The sequence below is a fragment of the Salarias fasciatus genome, chromosome 4, assembly GCF_902148845.1.
Source record: "Salarias fasciatus chromosome 4, fSalaFa1.1, whole genome shotgun sequence".
Taxonomy (NCBI): domain Eukaryota; kingdom Metazoa; phylum Chordata; class Actinopteri; order Blenniiformes; family Blenniidae; genus Salarias; species Salarias fasciatus.
The window spans coordinates 2,668,583-2,683,827 of record NC_043748.1 but is presented as its reverse complement, the minus strand read 5'-3'; the positions used below and the strand labels follow the sequence as shown (position 1 = coordinate 2,683,827).

The window sequence follows — 15,245 nt, the reverse complement described above, 5'->3', positions numbered from 1 at the left end:
ACTGAGCCATTTTGGTGGCTGAGTGTTTCCAAATTTGACTTTGTTATGAGAGAGGGTAGGTTCTCCTCTGTTAATTAGTATTTGTGTGGATAAATGCAGTGTTCTTCATGATCTTATGCAACACTGATTAAAACGTGACAACAACAAGCTTTTATTTGCCACCTTTTCTTTCAGGGACGCACCTTCCATAATTTTAGGGTTAACTGTTAAACTTGTCTAACCACCCTGAACTGGATGAAGTCAAATGTATTTCGCTTTCAAACACAAGGCAATTTAAAGTGCTTTACAAGGAAATAAAGGAAAATGCATTGTTTAATGGAATGCATGAAAGGCTTTCTCTGAATCTTGTTTGATCAGAAGTCATTTACTTGTTGCAGTATTTTCCAGATGGTGGTAAGCTGATTTTCTCTTTGCCTTATGGTGTCAAGATGATCGATCACCTTAAATCTTTCCTCTTTATGGACGAAAACAATCGCCTCTATTTTTTCAGGGTTGTGCATTTATTTTCAATAGTACCGTGGGAATAAGCTTGCTTTATCTCTTGTTGTTGAAGCAGCCTGGGACACGTGGATCTGCGGCTTTTTAAACCAAGTCCCGCCCCTTCACCCTAATCTGCCTTCTAATTGGTCCGTACAGCCTGACATGGACCAATCGGTGTAATCCACATGCTACGACGACAAAGCTACGCGACATCCTTGATACAGCTAAATAACATCACATCGGATTCAACGGAAAAATACAGTTTTTACATATGTTGGTTTGGTTCATGTCCATGTGTAGAAACGCTGGGCAGCCGCAGTGAGTGGAGCTGAAACACCGGGGGGAGGGGCTGGAGCCGGCGGCTATAGTGGAGCGGGGAGCGGGGACCGGAGCGGTGTCGGTTAGCATACCCGGGCAGCTGGTGAACGACATGGCCGCAGGGAAAGGAGCCGGGAAGCCGGCCTCGCTGTGGGACAACATGCGGATACGCTTCGTAGTGTGCTTCCTTGGCGTCTTCGTGTGTTACTTTTATTACGGAATACTCCAGGAGACGATGTGAGTGCGGAAAGTCGATGCTAACGGAGCAGCCCCGGTACTGCACCAGACTCCATTCAGAAATCTGACGATTTAACAGCTGCTAGCAAACTGACAGCTCCTCAGGCAACTCCAGCTAGACTTTCATTAGACACGGCTACAGGCTATTCCTGAACAAATATCACAATGTTTTGTTTGTAATTACTCCTCTTTTCCTGTAATAATACGTTTTAAAGGTTGCCGCATCGGTGCGACATTAACCAAGTAAAATCGTCACATTTTTGATTGGAGTTTGGTGGAAGAGTTGATGTTGTTTGTATCTCCTTTATTACAGCTGTTGGTAAAAAAATCGGTCACATTTAATGGATTAAATACCATAACATGGTTACTGCCACTTCCCACGAGAACTGCAGTGATTTTTTTTTTTCAAAGACTCTATGATTTGTTAGGCCTCAATGGAGGGTTTTGGTCGAGAAGTTGCAATGAACTTGTGTAGTTCTAGATCTCACAGTGGTTATATTCATTCATGTTATTTTTTTTTCAAATGAATTAAGTTAGAGTTTGCATCTCACTAATAGCAGATACTTTTATCTAAAGAATGGCTTTTACTGGCTTCTTTGCAAATGTTATAATATGCAAGTTTATCCTCAGACCCTCTAATTTACACTAACGCCTAACATCTAATCACTGGAGATTGATATAATCAACAGAGTAGTAGAGAATGTATTTTCCAGTAGTCAGTTTACTTCCTACATGCATTAAAAAATACATTTTTGACTTTATTCCTTAGCATGCACATAGTGTCAATTAGTCGATCTTCTGGAAGGAAAGTGATCTCTGCCTCTGAACTGTCACACAGGAGGCATGACACAGGCGGTATGTCATCCAGGGAACAGGCATCAGATCTGGTTACAAAGGGATGTCGACACAGCTTGTGTCTGTGGTGCAGCGGCCTTCTTATGAACATGATTGGACGCTCGCCTCATATTATCACTAAAACAATGATTGAAAACTGTTATGTGAAATCTCTTTGTAGGCACCTTCCCTGTCGCCACCCTGTTGGTTGTTATTTGATGCCTCGGGGCCTTTTTGCAGCCTCTCAGCTGCTCTTCCCTTCACTTCACATGTCTGCTGGTTTGGTTTCACTATTGATTTCCTCGTCTCTCTCTGGTTCTTGCAGCACTCGAGGAAACTACGGCCAGGAGAAGTTCCGGTTCGCCCGGACGCTGGTCCTCATCCAGTGCATCGTCAGTGTTCTGTTCGCTAAGATCTGTGAGTGTGTGATGTGCTAAAAGAAACATTGTCTTCTCCCGCTGTTGGTGCCAGTTTAAAAGCAAACTTTCCCTGTGTATGGTCAGTGATCCATTTCTTCGAGGGCTCCAAGCCAGATCTCACCAAGAGCTGGCTCTATGGCCTGTGTTCTCTCTCCTACCTCGGAGCCATGGTGTCCAGCAACTCCGCCCTGCAGTATGTCAACTACCCAACACAGGTGAGTGGCTGCATCATTGTTCTCTTGATGTTTCGTATTTATTTGTAAGATGTGTGCAAGTTATATTGTTTTTGTTGTCACAGGTGTTGGGAAAATCCTGCAAACCCATACCAGGTATGAATTAGAACCCATAAATCTAACCTGTGGCCGGTGTAGGACGTTATCGAATGAGATAATCAGAAGCGTGTCTGAAAGTGGACCAACAAGTGAGACATCGCTCGGTATCGTGACGTTGTCGTTTCTCTGCAGTGATGATCCTTGGCGTGACGATATTGAGGAAGAAGTACCCGCTGGCGAAGTACCTGTGCGTGCTGCTGATCGTCGGCGGCGTCGCTCTTTTCCTCTACAAACCCAACAAGAGCTCGACCGTGGCCGACGACCACATCTTTGGCTTTGGAGAGATTCTGCTGGTGAGTGCGTGCACGCCACACATAAATGTGTTGGCATTTTGCAGCTTCACTCTAAAATATTTAAAAAGTCTGAGAAAATGCAAGAAAACGAGCACATTAGCATCAAAATTGACACCTGTTGTTTGTATCGAATGTTTCAAATTTAAAGTAAAATGTGAAATTTGGGTCTAAATTTGCATGAAGGTTACGCAACAGCTGCAAAGAAGATACTGATCGTATCACAAAAGTTGTGTAACTGTTAGTTACACAAAAATTAATGCATTTGTCATGTTACTCACCTGCGTCTCCCTCCTGGTTCTCTCTCTCTCTCTCTCTCTCTCTCTCTCTCTCTCTCTCTCTCTCTCTCTCTCTCTCTCTCTCTCTCTGTCTCTCAGCTGGCCTCGCTGACCCTGGACGGTTTGACCGGCGTGGCCCAGGACCACATGAGAGCCCGCTTCCAGACCTCGGCCAACCACATGATGCTCAACATCAACATGTGGTCCACTCTGGTGCTGGGACTGGGTGAGTCCGTCACGCTGCTCCACGTCTCGCCAAACTCACTTCTCCTGGCGCCGAGCAGCAGAGCCGCATCAGGAGGAGACACTAATGAGCAGACTCACCTTGATGTGGTTCAGCTCTGCCAGGAAAAGGCAGAATTAATTAGAGGCGCTGGTGTAATGAATGTGCTGCTGCACAACTCTCTCCATGAATAATCGTGTGAGAGCACAGCAAAGGAAGATGAGAATCCGTGTTTTTTGGGGAGAAAGTGAACTGCAAATATCCTTTTTAATTCCAGATAAAATGCTGCCTTTCTTGAGCTGTTTGTCCAATCAATACTTTAAGAAGCTGAAGGCCCAGAAGGTGGAATCTGATTGAGTTTTAAGTGATGAATAAAAATGAACCTAAACTACTGAACAAGACCAAAATAAATGAAAATAAAAACAGTATGACGGTTGAAACATGTAACATTTAATGAATGAATTCATGAAAAATTATCTTATCTCCATTTTAGCTGTAAATAAAGATAAATGTCCTTCAGCCTGACAACACAAAACAGTTCTGATATTTCATGTCTTTATTGCTGGAAAGAACAGGAGTAAACCTGATATTTGACCAATATTTGAACCTCTTTTGGCAACAATAACCTCAACTAAATCCCTACAATAGCTGCTGATCAGAGCTTTGCAGTGCTGTGTAGGTGTTTTTCCCTCACAGAGCTGCTTCAGCTCAGCTGGTTTTATTTTGTATCTGCTGTGAAATGCTTTCTGAGGTCATTCAACAACTTTTCTTTAGAATGTAAGTCTCTGACTAGGCCCTCTAAAGGTTGGAGGTTCTTAGTTTGAATTCCTGCAGTTGGTTAAGACTCATTGTTTTGGTGGAAAAACCTGGAAATTCCTAGACGTGAGACGAAGCAGCCTGAGATCATGATGCTCCCTCCACTGTGGACCAGGCTCTCATGATTGTCTTTTTAACAGTGTAAATAAATGCTGCTCCATCTTCTTCACCAAACACTTCAGCCTTTGTTTATTATGATCTTTAGGACCATTTTATGCTTATTGATGGCAGGGTATTTAGCTTTAGATGTGTTTTTCTTGCATTATTTGAATACTTGGCGGTGAATCTGTGTTCCCGCTACACATGCAGCTGTAGAGGAGTTTCACAGAGATTTCAGATAAAACGCCAGGTGTGATAATTCTGAACTCCAACCAGGATATACTTCCTATTTCCATTAAAGACATGAGATGCTAATGGAAATCAGACCTGTTTCAAGAGATTATGTGTTGAGCAACAATGTCTTTATGATTGTGTAGCTCTGATATAATGTTTATTATTCTCGCCTCACATCTCTCATATTCGTCTCGTGTGTGTTTGTGGGTTTCTTTGAGTTCTCTGATAACCTTCGCTGTCTAGAGACGTGTGTGTGTTCCAGCAGTGCAGGGCTGCCATGCAGTAATATATTGAATGACGGTGTGTTTGAGCAGCTGAATTCCTGCACTGCTGCAGGTGTGACGGCTCCTAATCTATTAAGCGTCATTGTGAGCTGTACGGATTGGTTTTGTTACAATAAATTCTCACAAGGACAAAACCCACCATGATGCAGGAGCTAATGGCAATTGTGATAAGTAAAAAGCCCCAAACAAATCCAATAAGAGGTGCAGAAACGGCGAGCTCCGTGTTCTCTCCGGAGCCAGAAACTCATTAATTCAGCCGAGGCAAAGTGTTGAGTGTTATCTTTACAGATAAGGAGTCCTGCACCTCAAAGCCGGCGGTCCTCACAGGAGATCGCTGTAATTCGCTGAAGAGCGAGGCACATGAAACAAACACAATATAATGAGGGGCTCTCTGAGGGCAGGCACTAATGGGCTGTTAGATAAAGATCAAAAGGTCACCGCCAATATGAGGACTGAGAGACTGTTATCATTCTCGCAGTGTTTCCGTCCTGCTCCTCGCTGCCGCCGTTTTAATGGCATTTTTGAGCATGGAATCACCTTTTAGTGAGAGGTTTGCTTTAGCATTAGCTCTCTGACTCCCCTCCTACGCCCGCTGTGACTCGGTCTGACCACTTGGTGGAGCCGCACACTCACACTTCGAAGCCCGGCCTGGACCTGAAGGAGACGTTCTGAGCAGTGACAGTGTGTGACTTGTTGTCCTCCTCAGCCGTGCTGTGGACGGGAGAGGTGTGGGAGTTCGTGGGCTTCGCCGAACGCCACCCCAGCATCTTCTACAACATCGTCCTGTTTGGACTGACCAGCGCCCTGGGACAGGTGGGAGCGGCTACACACACACACAACGGCGTCGTTCTCACCACAGTCTAACTCCCGAGTCCTCCCGCAGACCTTCATCTTCATGACGGTGGTGTACTTCGGGCCGCTGTCCTGCTCCATCGTCACCACCACCAGGAAGTTCTTCACCATCCTGGGCTCAGTCATCCTGTTTGGAAACGTCATGAGCAACATGCAGTGGGTGGGCACCATCCTGGTGTTCCTCGGTGAGAGCTCGTCCCCGCTGCAGCCCCCCTGTGGTCCTCACAGTCATGTCTGACTCACAGCTCCGTTCTGCTGGATCAAAGCAAATGAAATGAGACACACACACACACACACACACACACACACACACACACACACACACACACACACACACACTTGAAGAGAAGATCAGTCGGTCTAAATGATTGTGTAGATTGATAAAATGCGTGTTTCTCAAGAGAAACGATATCCACCACGCTTTTATACTCACATATGGAGTGCATGACTTTTATTTTACAATCAGGAATTATTTTATTAGGACAGGGGTGTCAAACATAAGGCACGTGGGCCAAAACCGGCCCGCAAAAGGCTCAAGTCCGGCCCAGGAAATGATCAAGTAAATGGTAAAAACTGCAAAGAAGTAATGAAATTTATCATGTGATGTTCTCGTGAGTAGCAAACACAACACTGAGACCTGTGCTGAGATATCAGGGATGCTGTCATGAAGGTTAGCAAACTAGCATTAGCCTCAAAGCCACGCTGTAGCTGCAAACCAAAACGCACTCGTTATAGGAGAGGTTTTTGAACATTATATCGTTTTTTTTTTTCCATTGAAGGTTTCCCTAAAAATGGTCTTTATTTTGAAATTATAGCAGTTTTTAGTATTAGTTATTTGACTTTGTGAAAATATTAACATTTTTCATACGTAGAGTCTGTGCCACATCAAAGTAAAAACTTGAACTTTTAATTTTCAAGGTCATTAAGTCACTATTTCACCGGTCAGGCTCACCCAAGATGAAATTGGGCTGAATGTGGCCCCCGTAGCCTCGTAAACCAGACCCGCCCACTCCTCATCCACATTTGGGTTTGGAGTTAAGCTTAGTCTGGATAGGAGCCCATTGAAACTTCTTGTAGGGGGTGTTGGTTACTCCTTTGACTGACAGCGCACTTCGGCCAATCAGCGCTTCAAAACAAATACGTCAACAAAATGCGTTCACTTCTCTAAGGGTTAGCTTTTAGCTCTAGCTTCTCTACATGCAAAGACACGCGAAAACGTCTTTTCCTGTTAGAAACTCACCAGGCGCAGACTCTTGCTCTTGATTGTTTTATTTCTTGGTATTTTGGCTATAACTTTATTTATTGCATCTTTCAGATGATGGTTAAAGTTAAATTCCGTCATCTTCGCTACGCGCAGCGATAGCGTCACTTCCGGTTTAGCCACCGGAATTCGCCCAAAAAATTTGAAAACAAAAAGGCTCGGCCGTTTCAGGACTGCGTGAAATCCCCTTCTATGGGCTCCTACCCAGACTGAGCTCAACTCCAAAATCCAAACGCGGATGAGGAGTGGGCGGGGCTGGTTTACGAGGCACGAAATGTGTGTCACGTCCCTGTAATTTGACGTTATGACTGCACAGCACAATATCAACATTATATATAAAAAAATCAAAACCTGAACTGTGATGAGTGTCTCCTGTCAGAGTCCAGGGTTGATATTAGAAATGATCAACTTTTTCATGAAGAGCAGATATTGTCCTCTTCTTTTTTCCTCAGTCTCGACATAATTACAACCTTCTGCCTTCACCTTCACAGTTTTCACTGGTTTCCTTCTTCATCATGTAGTCTCAATGTGGCGCCCTCTGGTGGACTCCATACCAATGTTCGTTCAAGCACATAGTAAAAATGCAGTGACTATGTCTGTTTTAATGTGTACGACGAGCTCAAAAGAGCCTTAATGGTTTAATTCAATTCAGTCGCTTTATTTGTCCTGGAGGGGAAATCTGAGCCACATTCAGCAAGATAAAAACACCAATATACACAAAAATGATCCGATTATCACGGAAATGTTTAAATAAATGTATATATGGAATTCCTTCTCGTACTGATTAGCGTTCAGGGCCGTGACGGGACTGCTGGGTCCTGACTTTGATCAAACACTGCTGGTTTCCCACTGTTTACCTTTGAGACGGATTCATATCTGTTGGCGTCACATGACCTCTGCAGAGCAGGCTGTCACCAGGCGTGCGCAGAAAAATGATCTCCGACGCCAAACCGAGATATAGGATGGCAGCATAAATCAGTGGAATTCAAATCAATCTGGAGTTCCCACTCGAGCACCAACAGCTCTGAAGGTGACTTGTGCCTCTGGTTCAGTTCGCCTTCCTTCCATTGTGCGTCGTCTTCCGTTGTGGAGATTCAGAGGAAAGCAGCTCCTGTCGAACACCAGAGCCCCAGACTCTCAATCTACACATTAGTGGGACATACACCAGGGTCGAATAAACCGGAATTATCTTTGAAATAGAGAGACAGTTGCAGTATGTGCTTGTTAAAAGATAACAAACGGATCTGACGGGGGGATACTTAGGCTTCCCACATGCAGCGAGGGCAGAACAGGCCTGAAGTCAGGGACCCTAATCGTTTTTATAGATTCAGCTATAATTCTTTAAGGAGGAGTGTGGAGTATTGTGCGTTCAGCTGGTTGGTTTCTGCTCATCGTCATTCTTTTGCTTCTCTCACCTCAGGTCTGGGACTGGACGCTAAATTCGGCAAAAGCCCCAAGAAGACGACGCACTAGAACATCTGGATCACACACAGACAGATGGACGGAGATGTTCTCTTCATAAGACGTCCTGTACAGCGACAAATTGAACCGCTTTGTTCAGATGAGGCCCCAGTAGTTAAATATTTAAAGGAGGGCCCTCGTAGTGTTTCAGCCGTGACGCGGGATCAGACCCTCTCCAGGCGGCTGAAATAAATCACCGCATCCAGAAAAATCCAGCCCACCTTCTTCAGACGGACGTCCAACCAAACTCGACCTCAGCACTTCGCCTCATCAACTCAACTGTTTACACACCGACGCTTGAATATGTGTAATCATCAGCGAGCGAACAGATTTTGTCATTAGTGGGATTTCAAACGGTTATGTGTAACCCGAATCGTTTTTAATTTTATTTTCTACAAGTTGATAATGACTTGCCATATAAAGGGAAATTGTTATATTTTATGGTGCTGTTTTTTTTTAATCTTTCTTTATTCTTCTTTTACATCTTTGATTGCTTCTCAGCACAGCGCCCCCTGCTGCCACCACAAGAAAGTCAAACAGCTGGCTGTTGGCCTATCTTTCACTGATAGTGGTGATTCGCGGTCGTTTCAAGTCAATGAGGTTAAGTGTGTCTGATAAGCAGGTGTGAAACAGACTTTTATCATTAGTTTAATGTTTTATGGGCATCCAGCTAAAAAAATCCCTCTCCTCTCACCCCGATGGGAGAAGCTTTAGGCTCGTGCTAAACCTCTGGGGAGGAAGCTACTATAGAAGAAAATGCAAACAAGTGTGCAGGGGTAAATTCAATTAACTTTATTTTTCCTCAGGCTGAGAAACGACTTGGGGAAAAAAAAGGAAGAAAAACATACAACTCCAAACCAAGCATGGCAATTCTGAACTTTTGCAACTTTTATCACCAAAAAAGCCATTTTTCCCCGATTATGTGTGTGAAGCTGCAAATTATCACCCAGGCTTCAAAGGTTATGCTAATTACACAAAAACTGTAGTTAAAGTTGCAGTTGTGAAATGAAATAACTACTTTAAGTGATATTGGCAGATGAAACATAGTGGCATGTAAAGAATGGATTCACCAGAGAGTTCTAAAAGACTATTGCAGACGGAAACACAAAAGAATTGTAATAAAATAAGATGACAACCAGATAATTTGTAATATCAGGTTTTGAAAATACACCTACAATTGATTTAGCTGTACAAATACTTGATTGAAAGACTATTTTTAACATCCACCTTTCGTGGACTAGGTTCTGTTTACCCCTCTTTGCAAGTATTTCTACCTGCACTGACCAAAAAATAGTTATTACATAAGTACCAGGAGAGTTAATCGGTTATTTCTGTCAGCCAGCAATCCAGGAAAAAGATTTTTGTGAAAACAACTCATGTAGAACCTTTGAGACCAATCATGTATTTATTTTGTAAACCTTATTGAACTTTAACACATTAATTTCCATGGACTCGAAACGGCACTGATTAACCTTGGTAACAGTTTGTAGTATAACGTGGACCCAGTATTTACACATCAGTGGGTGTATTGAGAGATTTGGGTTGAAATCGGAGAAATGACCCACCTTAATATTGCCAGACTAAAATGCGTCATGAAGATAAAAACCAGAAACATTTTATAAAACGTAATAAAATTACGCAATTTAAGTAGTATTTTGAACACAGAGATATGAATCAATGTGACTATATGAGGTCCATAAAGTTTAATAACTATATTTTATGGGGCCGAGTCCGTCAGGCAATATCAGGAGCATCCTATGAGCGCTTCCTTGACGCGGATTAAATTGCGCACAGTTTTTGGCCCGACTCGCTGTAATCCGGTCATTTCTACACAAACCGCCACTAATCTGCCTTTACAAGCGGCAAAATGCTCGCCACCATCCGCAGACAACTCAGACACCACCCCGCTGTAAGTATATTGTATCTGAGTATATTAAAAAGTAATTTTTTATCGCTCGTATTGATCGTTTTAGTGTAGCTAACCTAGCTTAGCTCACCTAGTTGGCAGTCGGATTCGACCGCTCTGACTTTGACAAACTGGCCCCTCCTTACTTATCACGTTCCTGTACTTTTTTTTAAATGATTTATTGGCTTTATAGGCATTTTCCTGAACCAACACTTTATAGTTGATGCGTTGGAGTCATATAAGGTCACAGCTTTACATACCGATGCTCTATGAGCTGAGCTGGAAATAGCAACTAGTTAGCTGGCTAGCTGGTTTTAGCCACCAGTTCCTCTCGCCAGTACAGAGCTGGAAACATTCGAAAGTGCTTATTTCTCTTGTTTGTGAGGACTGTGTGACCCAGCCTGCCTCTGCTGGACTGTTTACAGCTCAAACAAGCCGTCAGCTGCCCCAGTGTGTTCCCAGATGCTGTTTTTCTTCTTTTCTTGAGCTGAAGTTGACAGATTCTTCTGTCGTTCCGCAGCTGATCCCCCTGTTCTTCTTCATCGGGGGAGGAACATGCATGTCCCTGGCGTACCTGGCTCGTCTCGGCCTGAGAAACCCTGATGTGTGGTGAGGAGCAGCCCATAACACTCTTTTTGTCACTTTTATTGTCTCTCGCCTCACTCTTGACCTTTCCCAAAATGGCAAGTGTGTCAGGAATATGTTTTGTGCGTCCAATTAGGGGGGAATTGAAAAAAGAATATGGTTCAATTTAGAGTTGCAACTATTTATCGCCCAATTACTACTTTTATAATTACTTTTTAAATTGTTTTTATCAACCTTTTGGAGATGTGGAGAAAGACTTTGGCGATATTTCCCCTGAGAGCTGGACGAGCAGTAATACTGTTATCGTCTTTAAAGAAAGAGCTGCATGATGATCTGCAGAATGAAGGTACTAACAGGTCGTGGACGGCTCCACGGGGAATCACACAAGTTCCAAATGCATGTTTATGCCTCAGGTATTTAAAGTTGAAGCTGACATTTCTTTGATTCAGGCTTGTATAACATGTAATGCTGGTCATCTGTAGCTGATTTAATTGTGACATATAAGAAGCTGCATGCTTGGAAAGGCAGTTTAGATTGAAAAACTGCTGATAAACTTGAATATATCCTCATTTCTTGAGCACTGTTGCTGTGAACTGTTAGTTCAGACAAAATGAGACACTTTCTGCTGCTTTCCTCACTATTTTCTGACATTTTAAACTCCCAATATCCTATCGATTAAGTGAGAGAGCACCAAACGGATGAATCATTAGCTTGAGCTCTTGCTCAGGTTACTGTGTTACAGATGAAGCCGTCTCTGCTCCTTAATGTCAAGTCGCACAGTGTGCCTTTGCTCGGCTTTAACGGCGTGTACCTCTCTGCTCTCGTCTGCAGCTGGGATCGCAAGAACAATCCGGAGCCCTGGAACAAGCTCGGCCCGACCGATCAGTACAAGGTGTGCCTCACTCGCCCCTCCACAAACACTCATTATCGCCCCGGATTTCTTTTGCCCGAGTCGTGGCAGACAGAGTGTAGGTGGTTTGATCCACCGATCATACAATGGAAGTTTGCCAGAAGTGCAGCTGAGCCGAGGATAATTCCCTCAGTTGGATTATTCAAATGACTTAATCGGGTTAAAGCTGACCTGTGGTAACGAGTCTGATGAAGTTAACTGCGAAAGTAGTTTAGCGTAAGACAAATGGTGAGATAGTTCGAAGTGTTGATTTGATGTGTGTGTGTGTGTGTCTGTTAGTTTTTCACAGTGAACATGGACTACAGCAAACTGAAGAAGGACCGTCCTGATTTCTAAAGAGCTCACCCGCTGGACCAAAAGCACAAAGACGAGCTGATCCGCACAGACAGCCGAGCCCCCCCCCCCCCGTCATATCCACTTTGGGAATCTGAGGGATGCAGAAGCCGAAACCCGCACAAAGATTCGTATTTAAGTTCCTCATCGCATCCCATCTGGCTTCTTAAAACTTTTTTTTTCTCTCACTTTTAATGGTTGTCAATAAAGTCAGGAGTCTCTTCTCCTCCATACAGAGATTTATGATTTCCGTTTTCTTGTGTCATGCTTTCATTTGCGCCGTCACCCCTCCCCCTTACAGCATTTTCCACATAGCTCCCACTGTGTTTACATGCCATGTCATGCTCTGTTCTCTATATATCTGCTCCGCTCTCTCCTCGCGTCACCTTTGTCCTGCTTCAACCCGGCTGCCGTTGGACTCTGGCAGCGTTCCAGAGGGCCGAGCAGCTGCCCGCCTCGCAGCGCCGCGCGGCTCCAGCAGGTGTCTGAAACAGGGCCGGGTTCCGCGGCGGGACGTTCTGCGGCGGTTTCCCCTTATAGAATGCCATCGCTCTCAACCAGATGAGTCTGTAAATGTCAACAGGTCGAGCTGTTCCATCTGCGGCTTGGAGAAATGCGACAAGGATGAGCAGCCAGCGCAGCGCACAAAATGTCAAGGAGACCTTCATATTTGAATAGAAGCCCACGTCTCAGTCTTCACACTCACACATACACACACACACACACACACACACACACACAGGGACTCTTCATATTTCACCTCAGGAAAATGGAAATTAACTCCTGGCACAGCGTGTAACCGCCGGCTCATTGTGAAACATCCCAACTGTTTGTGCGTGTTCACGCTGTTGACTCGAGCTCTCGACGTCTGCCTCCCAATTATCGCAATCAGTTCAAATAAGTTCTCCAAAATTGAAATCACACAAGTACATTTATATGAAAACCTGTCATTTTCACCCAACGCGGAGCCAAAACAAAAGCCAGCGGCATGCTGGGTACGTTGCGCGGAAAACCCCGAGGACTGTGCGGTGAAGGAGGGAAAACAAATTAAGAAACGTTCGTCACAAAATCACTTTTCTGCCTTCTTTATTTGTGTCACTTTTGAGGAGATACCGGCTTTCTGTCCGCAAGCGAACCTTAATCCCCGGAATGTTGAACAGCCAAATGTGCTTCAGGTTTAAACAGGTTTTCTTACAATTTTATATCAATTTTGTAGCTCCGTTTTGGTACCTTTTGAGAAATAAATGCTTTGATTTGAAACCTTTCAGTGGTCATTGTTGAGAATGGAGTCTGCACACGCATACACCGACAGTACACCTTGAAATTCAACCTATTGGAACCAATGGGTTGGTTTAGGGCCCAGAAGCAGCCCGATCTTATCTGGAGTGGGCTGAACTGGAAAAATAGTCAAAACATTTCCTTTAAATTTGAACTTTAAAGTTTTTCTTTTTTTGTAGTGCAGAGTATACTTGATGAAAGTGTTGATATTTTCACAAAAACTTAAAAACTACCAATAATGACTACAGCCTCAGCTTAAAGTCAATTTTAATGAAACTTAGTGCAAAATACCCTTCCAGCTGTTGTGTTCTGCCTGTTTTTTCATGACTTTGAGGCTCACTTTGAATTTATTGGATATTGTTTGATAGTTTGGCGGCCATGTTGGAGCCTCTTGTGGTCTGGTTTTGGCCCATGGGCTTTATGTTTGACGCCTCAAAATACAATAAAGCACTGAGTTCATATTACACACAGGTTAGATCACTGTTTGATTTCTCTAGCTCTACCCTTTATTATAAATGAAGGTTGGTATATTTTAGGTCTAACTGTCTCATATTGTCAGTGATTTCTACACGTGTTAATGCGGCTCGTCCTTCAAGTCAAAACAGCAAGTACATGTTATAAACTGACAAAATTAATAAATAACACATTTTTTTTCAGTTGAGAAATCATAAAACTTATGAAGCCTTCTAATTGAAGATGAACTATTTTCATTTCATTTCATTATTTACATTTATTAATATTAAGTAAAGGAGTCGCGTGCTTCCATCTAAGTCTTACACTTATTTTCCTATGATAGAATAAATAAATGTATTTGTATGATCAAAAGTAAATACAGTCTGGAAAGCAGTGGGATTGAGAAGTGAAGGTATTGTGTTATTTTCACCGTGTTGACTGGGTGAAGCCTGTTAGTTGTTTAGTTGCTCCATCATTAGCGGCTGAATCTCAGCCTCTGACGGACAGCTGAGGGGTCAGGAGGCCAAACGGCTCCGTGGCGCCGGAATCTCCGAGGGAAAACATCTCGACACGACGAGCCGAGCCCGGTCCGACCCGCATCTTTACCCTCCCGCCCCTGACCCCCGACCCCTGACCCCCGGGGGGTCGAACGCGGCCCTTTTCCCCTCGTCGCAGCGCGGAGGTAACTCGGTAACTCTGAGCGAGGTAATGAGGGAAAATAATGTGAGGCGAAGCACGAGGGGGTGGGGGGGCAATCGCCACGGCTGCAAATTGTCTCCGAAAGGTCACGCCAAAGGTCAAGCCGGCCGGAAAAACAGCGGAGAAGCCGGCAACAAAATCCTTACCCAAGCATCTCCGCCCGGCTCGAGGAGGAGTCATTAATAAAGCCGGTGCTCCAGCCGGGGAACAGGATGTGCACATATCCCGCCCGAGCAGGGCTGACTGACCGTGCAAACAGCAGCGAGCGCCGCGCCGCCCCGTTCCCCCGCCGAGTATTTTTAATTCTGTCTCCGTGATCAGGAAAGTTCAGCCGTGTGAGATTATGCAGAAGTACAGATGACATTTAGCTTTAATAATGAAGCACTTGTTTCTATTTTTCGCCTTCGCTTCTTTCTCCTCGTTCTTCTTCGGCTCACGTCGAGTTTTTGCATGTAGGAGTCTGTTTAATCAGTCACTTTATCTTTAATTTTCCTTTTTATTTCCTTCATGCTGCAGGAATTGGTTTGATTTGACCAAAACCGAGTTTTAGCACAAGTGCCAGAAAATTTTATCAGTTATTTCTTATTAGAAAACTGCAAATTTGTTGGAAATTTTACTCTAGCTTGTAAATTGTGGCCCTGAATTCAGCTTTTAAATATAATA

General features: G+C 43.9%; 2 protein-coding genes across 2 annotated transcripts; both read left to right on the top strand.

Annotated features, from left to right (window-relative positions):
- Positions 1–691: 691 nt before the first annotated feature.
- Positions 692–8,859, top strand: slc35b1 (solute carrier family 35 member B1). The gene is made up of 9 exons (XM_030089962.1): positions 692–1,035; positions 2,195–2,286; positions 2,373–2,503; positions 2,587–2,617; positions 2,753–2,913; positions 3,288–3,414; positions 5,551–5,657; positions 5,728–5,881; positions 8,378–8,859. The coding sequence occupies exons 1-9, from the start codon at positions 911–913 to the stop codon at positions 8,428–8,430; spliced, it is 981 nt and encodes a 326-aa protein (XP_029945822.1). The 5' UTR covers positions 692–910; the 3' UTR covers positions 8,431–8,859.
- Positions 8,860–10,153: 1,294 nt separating this feature from the next.
- Positions 10,154–12,389, top strand: ndufa4a (NDUFA4 mitochondrial complex associated a). Its single transcript, XM_030089963.1, has 4 exons — positions 10,154–10,327; positions 10,845–10,933; positions 11,741–11,801; positions 12,099–12,389. Exons 1-4 carry the CDS (start codon positions 10,286–10,288, stop codon positions 12,153–12,155), a joined length of 249 nt encoding a protein of 82 aa, XP_029945823.1. The 5' UTR covers positions 10,154–10,285; the 3' UTR covers positions 12,156–12,389.
- The last annotated feature ends 2,856 nt before the right edge of the window (positions 12,390–15,245 follow it).

Bases quoted from the DNA above. Each gene is read 5' to 3' on its own strand.
- slc35b1 (XM_030089962.1), top strand. From the start codon at position 911: ATGGCCGCAGGGAAAGGAGCCGGGAAGCCGGCCTCGCTGTGGGACAAC. The intron at 2,287-2,372 runs GTGAGTGTGTGA...GTGTATGGTCAG, and splicing joins TGTTCTGTTCGCTAAGATCT to TGATCCATTTCTTCGAGGGC. The intron at 5,658-5,727 runs GTGGGAGCGGCT...GTCCTCCCGCAG, and splicing joins TGACCAGCGCCCTGGGACAG to ACCTTCATCTTCATGACGGT.
- ndufa4a (XM_030089963.1), top strand. From the start codon at position 10,286: ATGCTCGCCACCATCCGCAGACAACTCAGACACCACCCCGCT. The intron at 10,328-10,844 runs GTAAGTATATTG...GTCGTTCCGCAG, and splicing joins AACTCAGACACCACCCCGCT to CTGATCCCCCTGTTCTTCTT. The intron at 10,934-11,740 runs GTGAGGAGCAGC...TCTCGTCTGCAG, and splicing joins CTGAGAAACCCTGATGTGTG to CTGGGATCGCAAGAACAATC.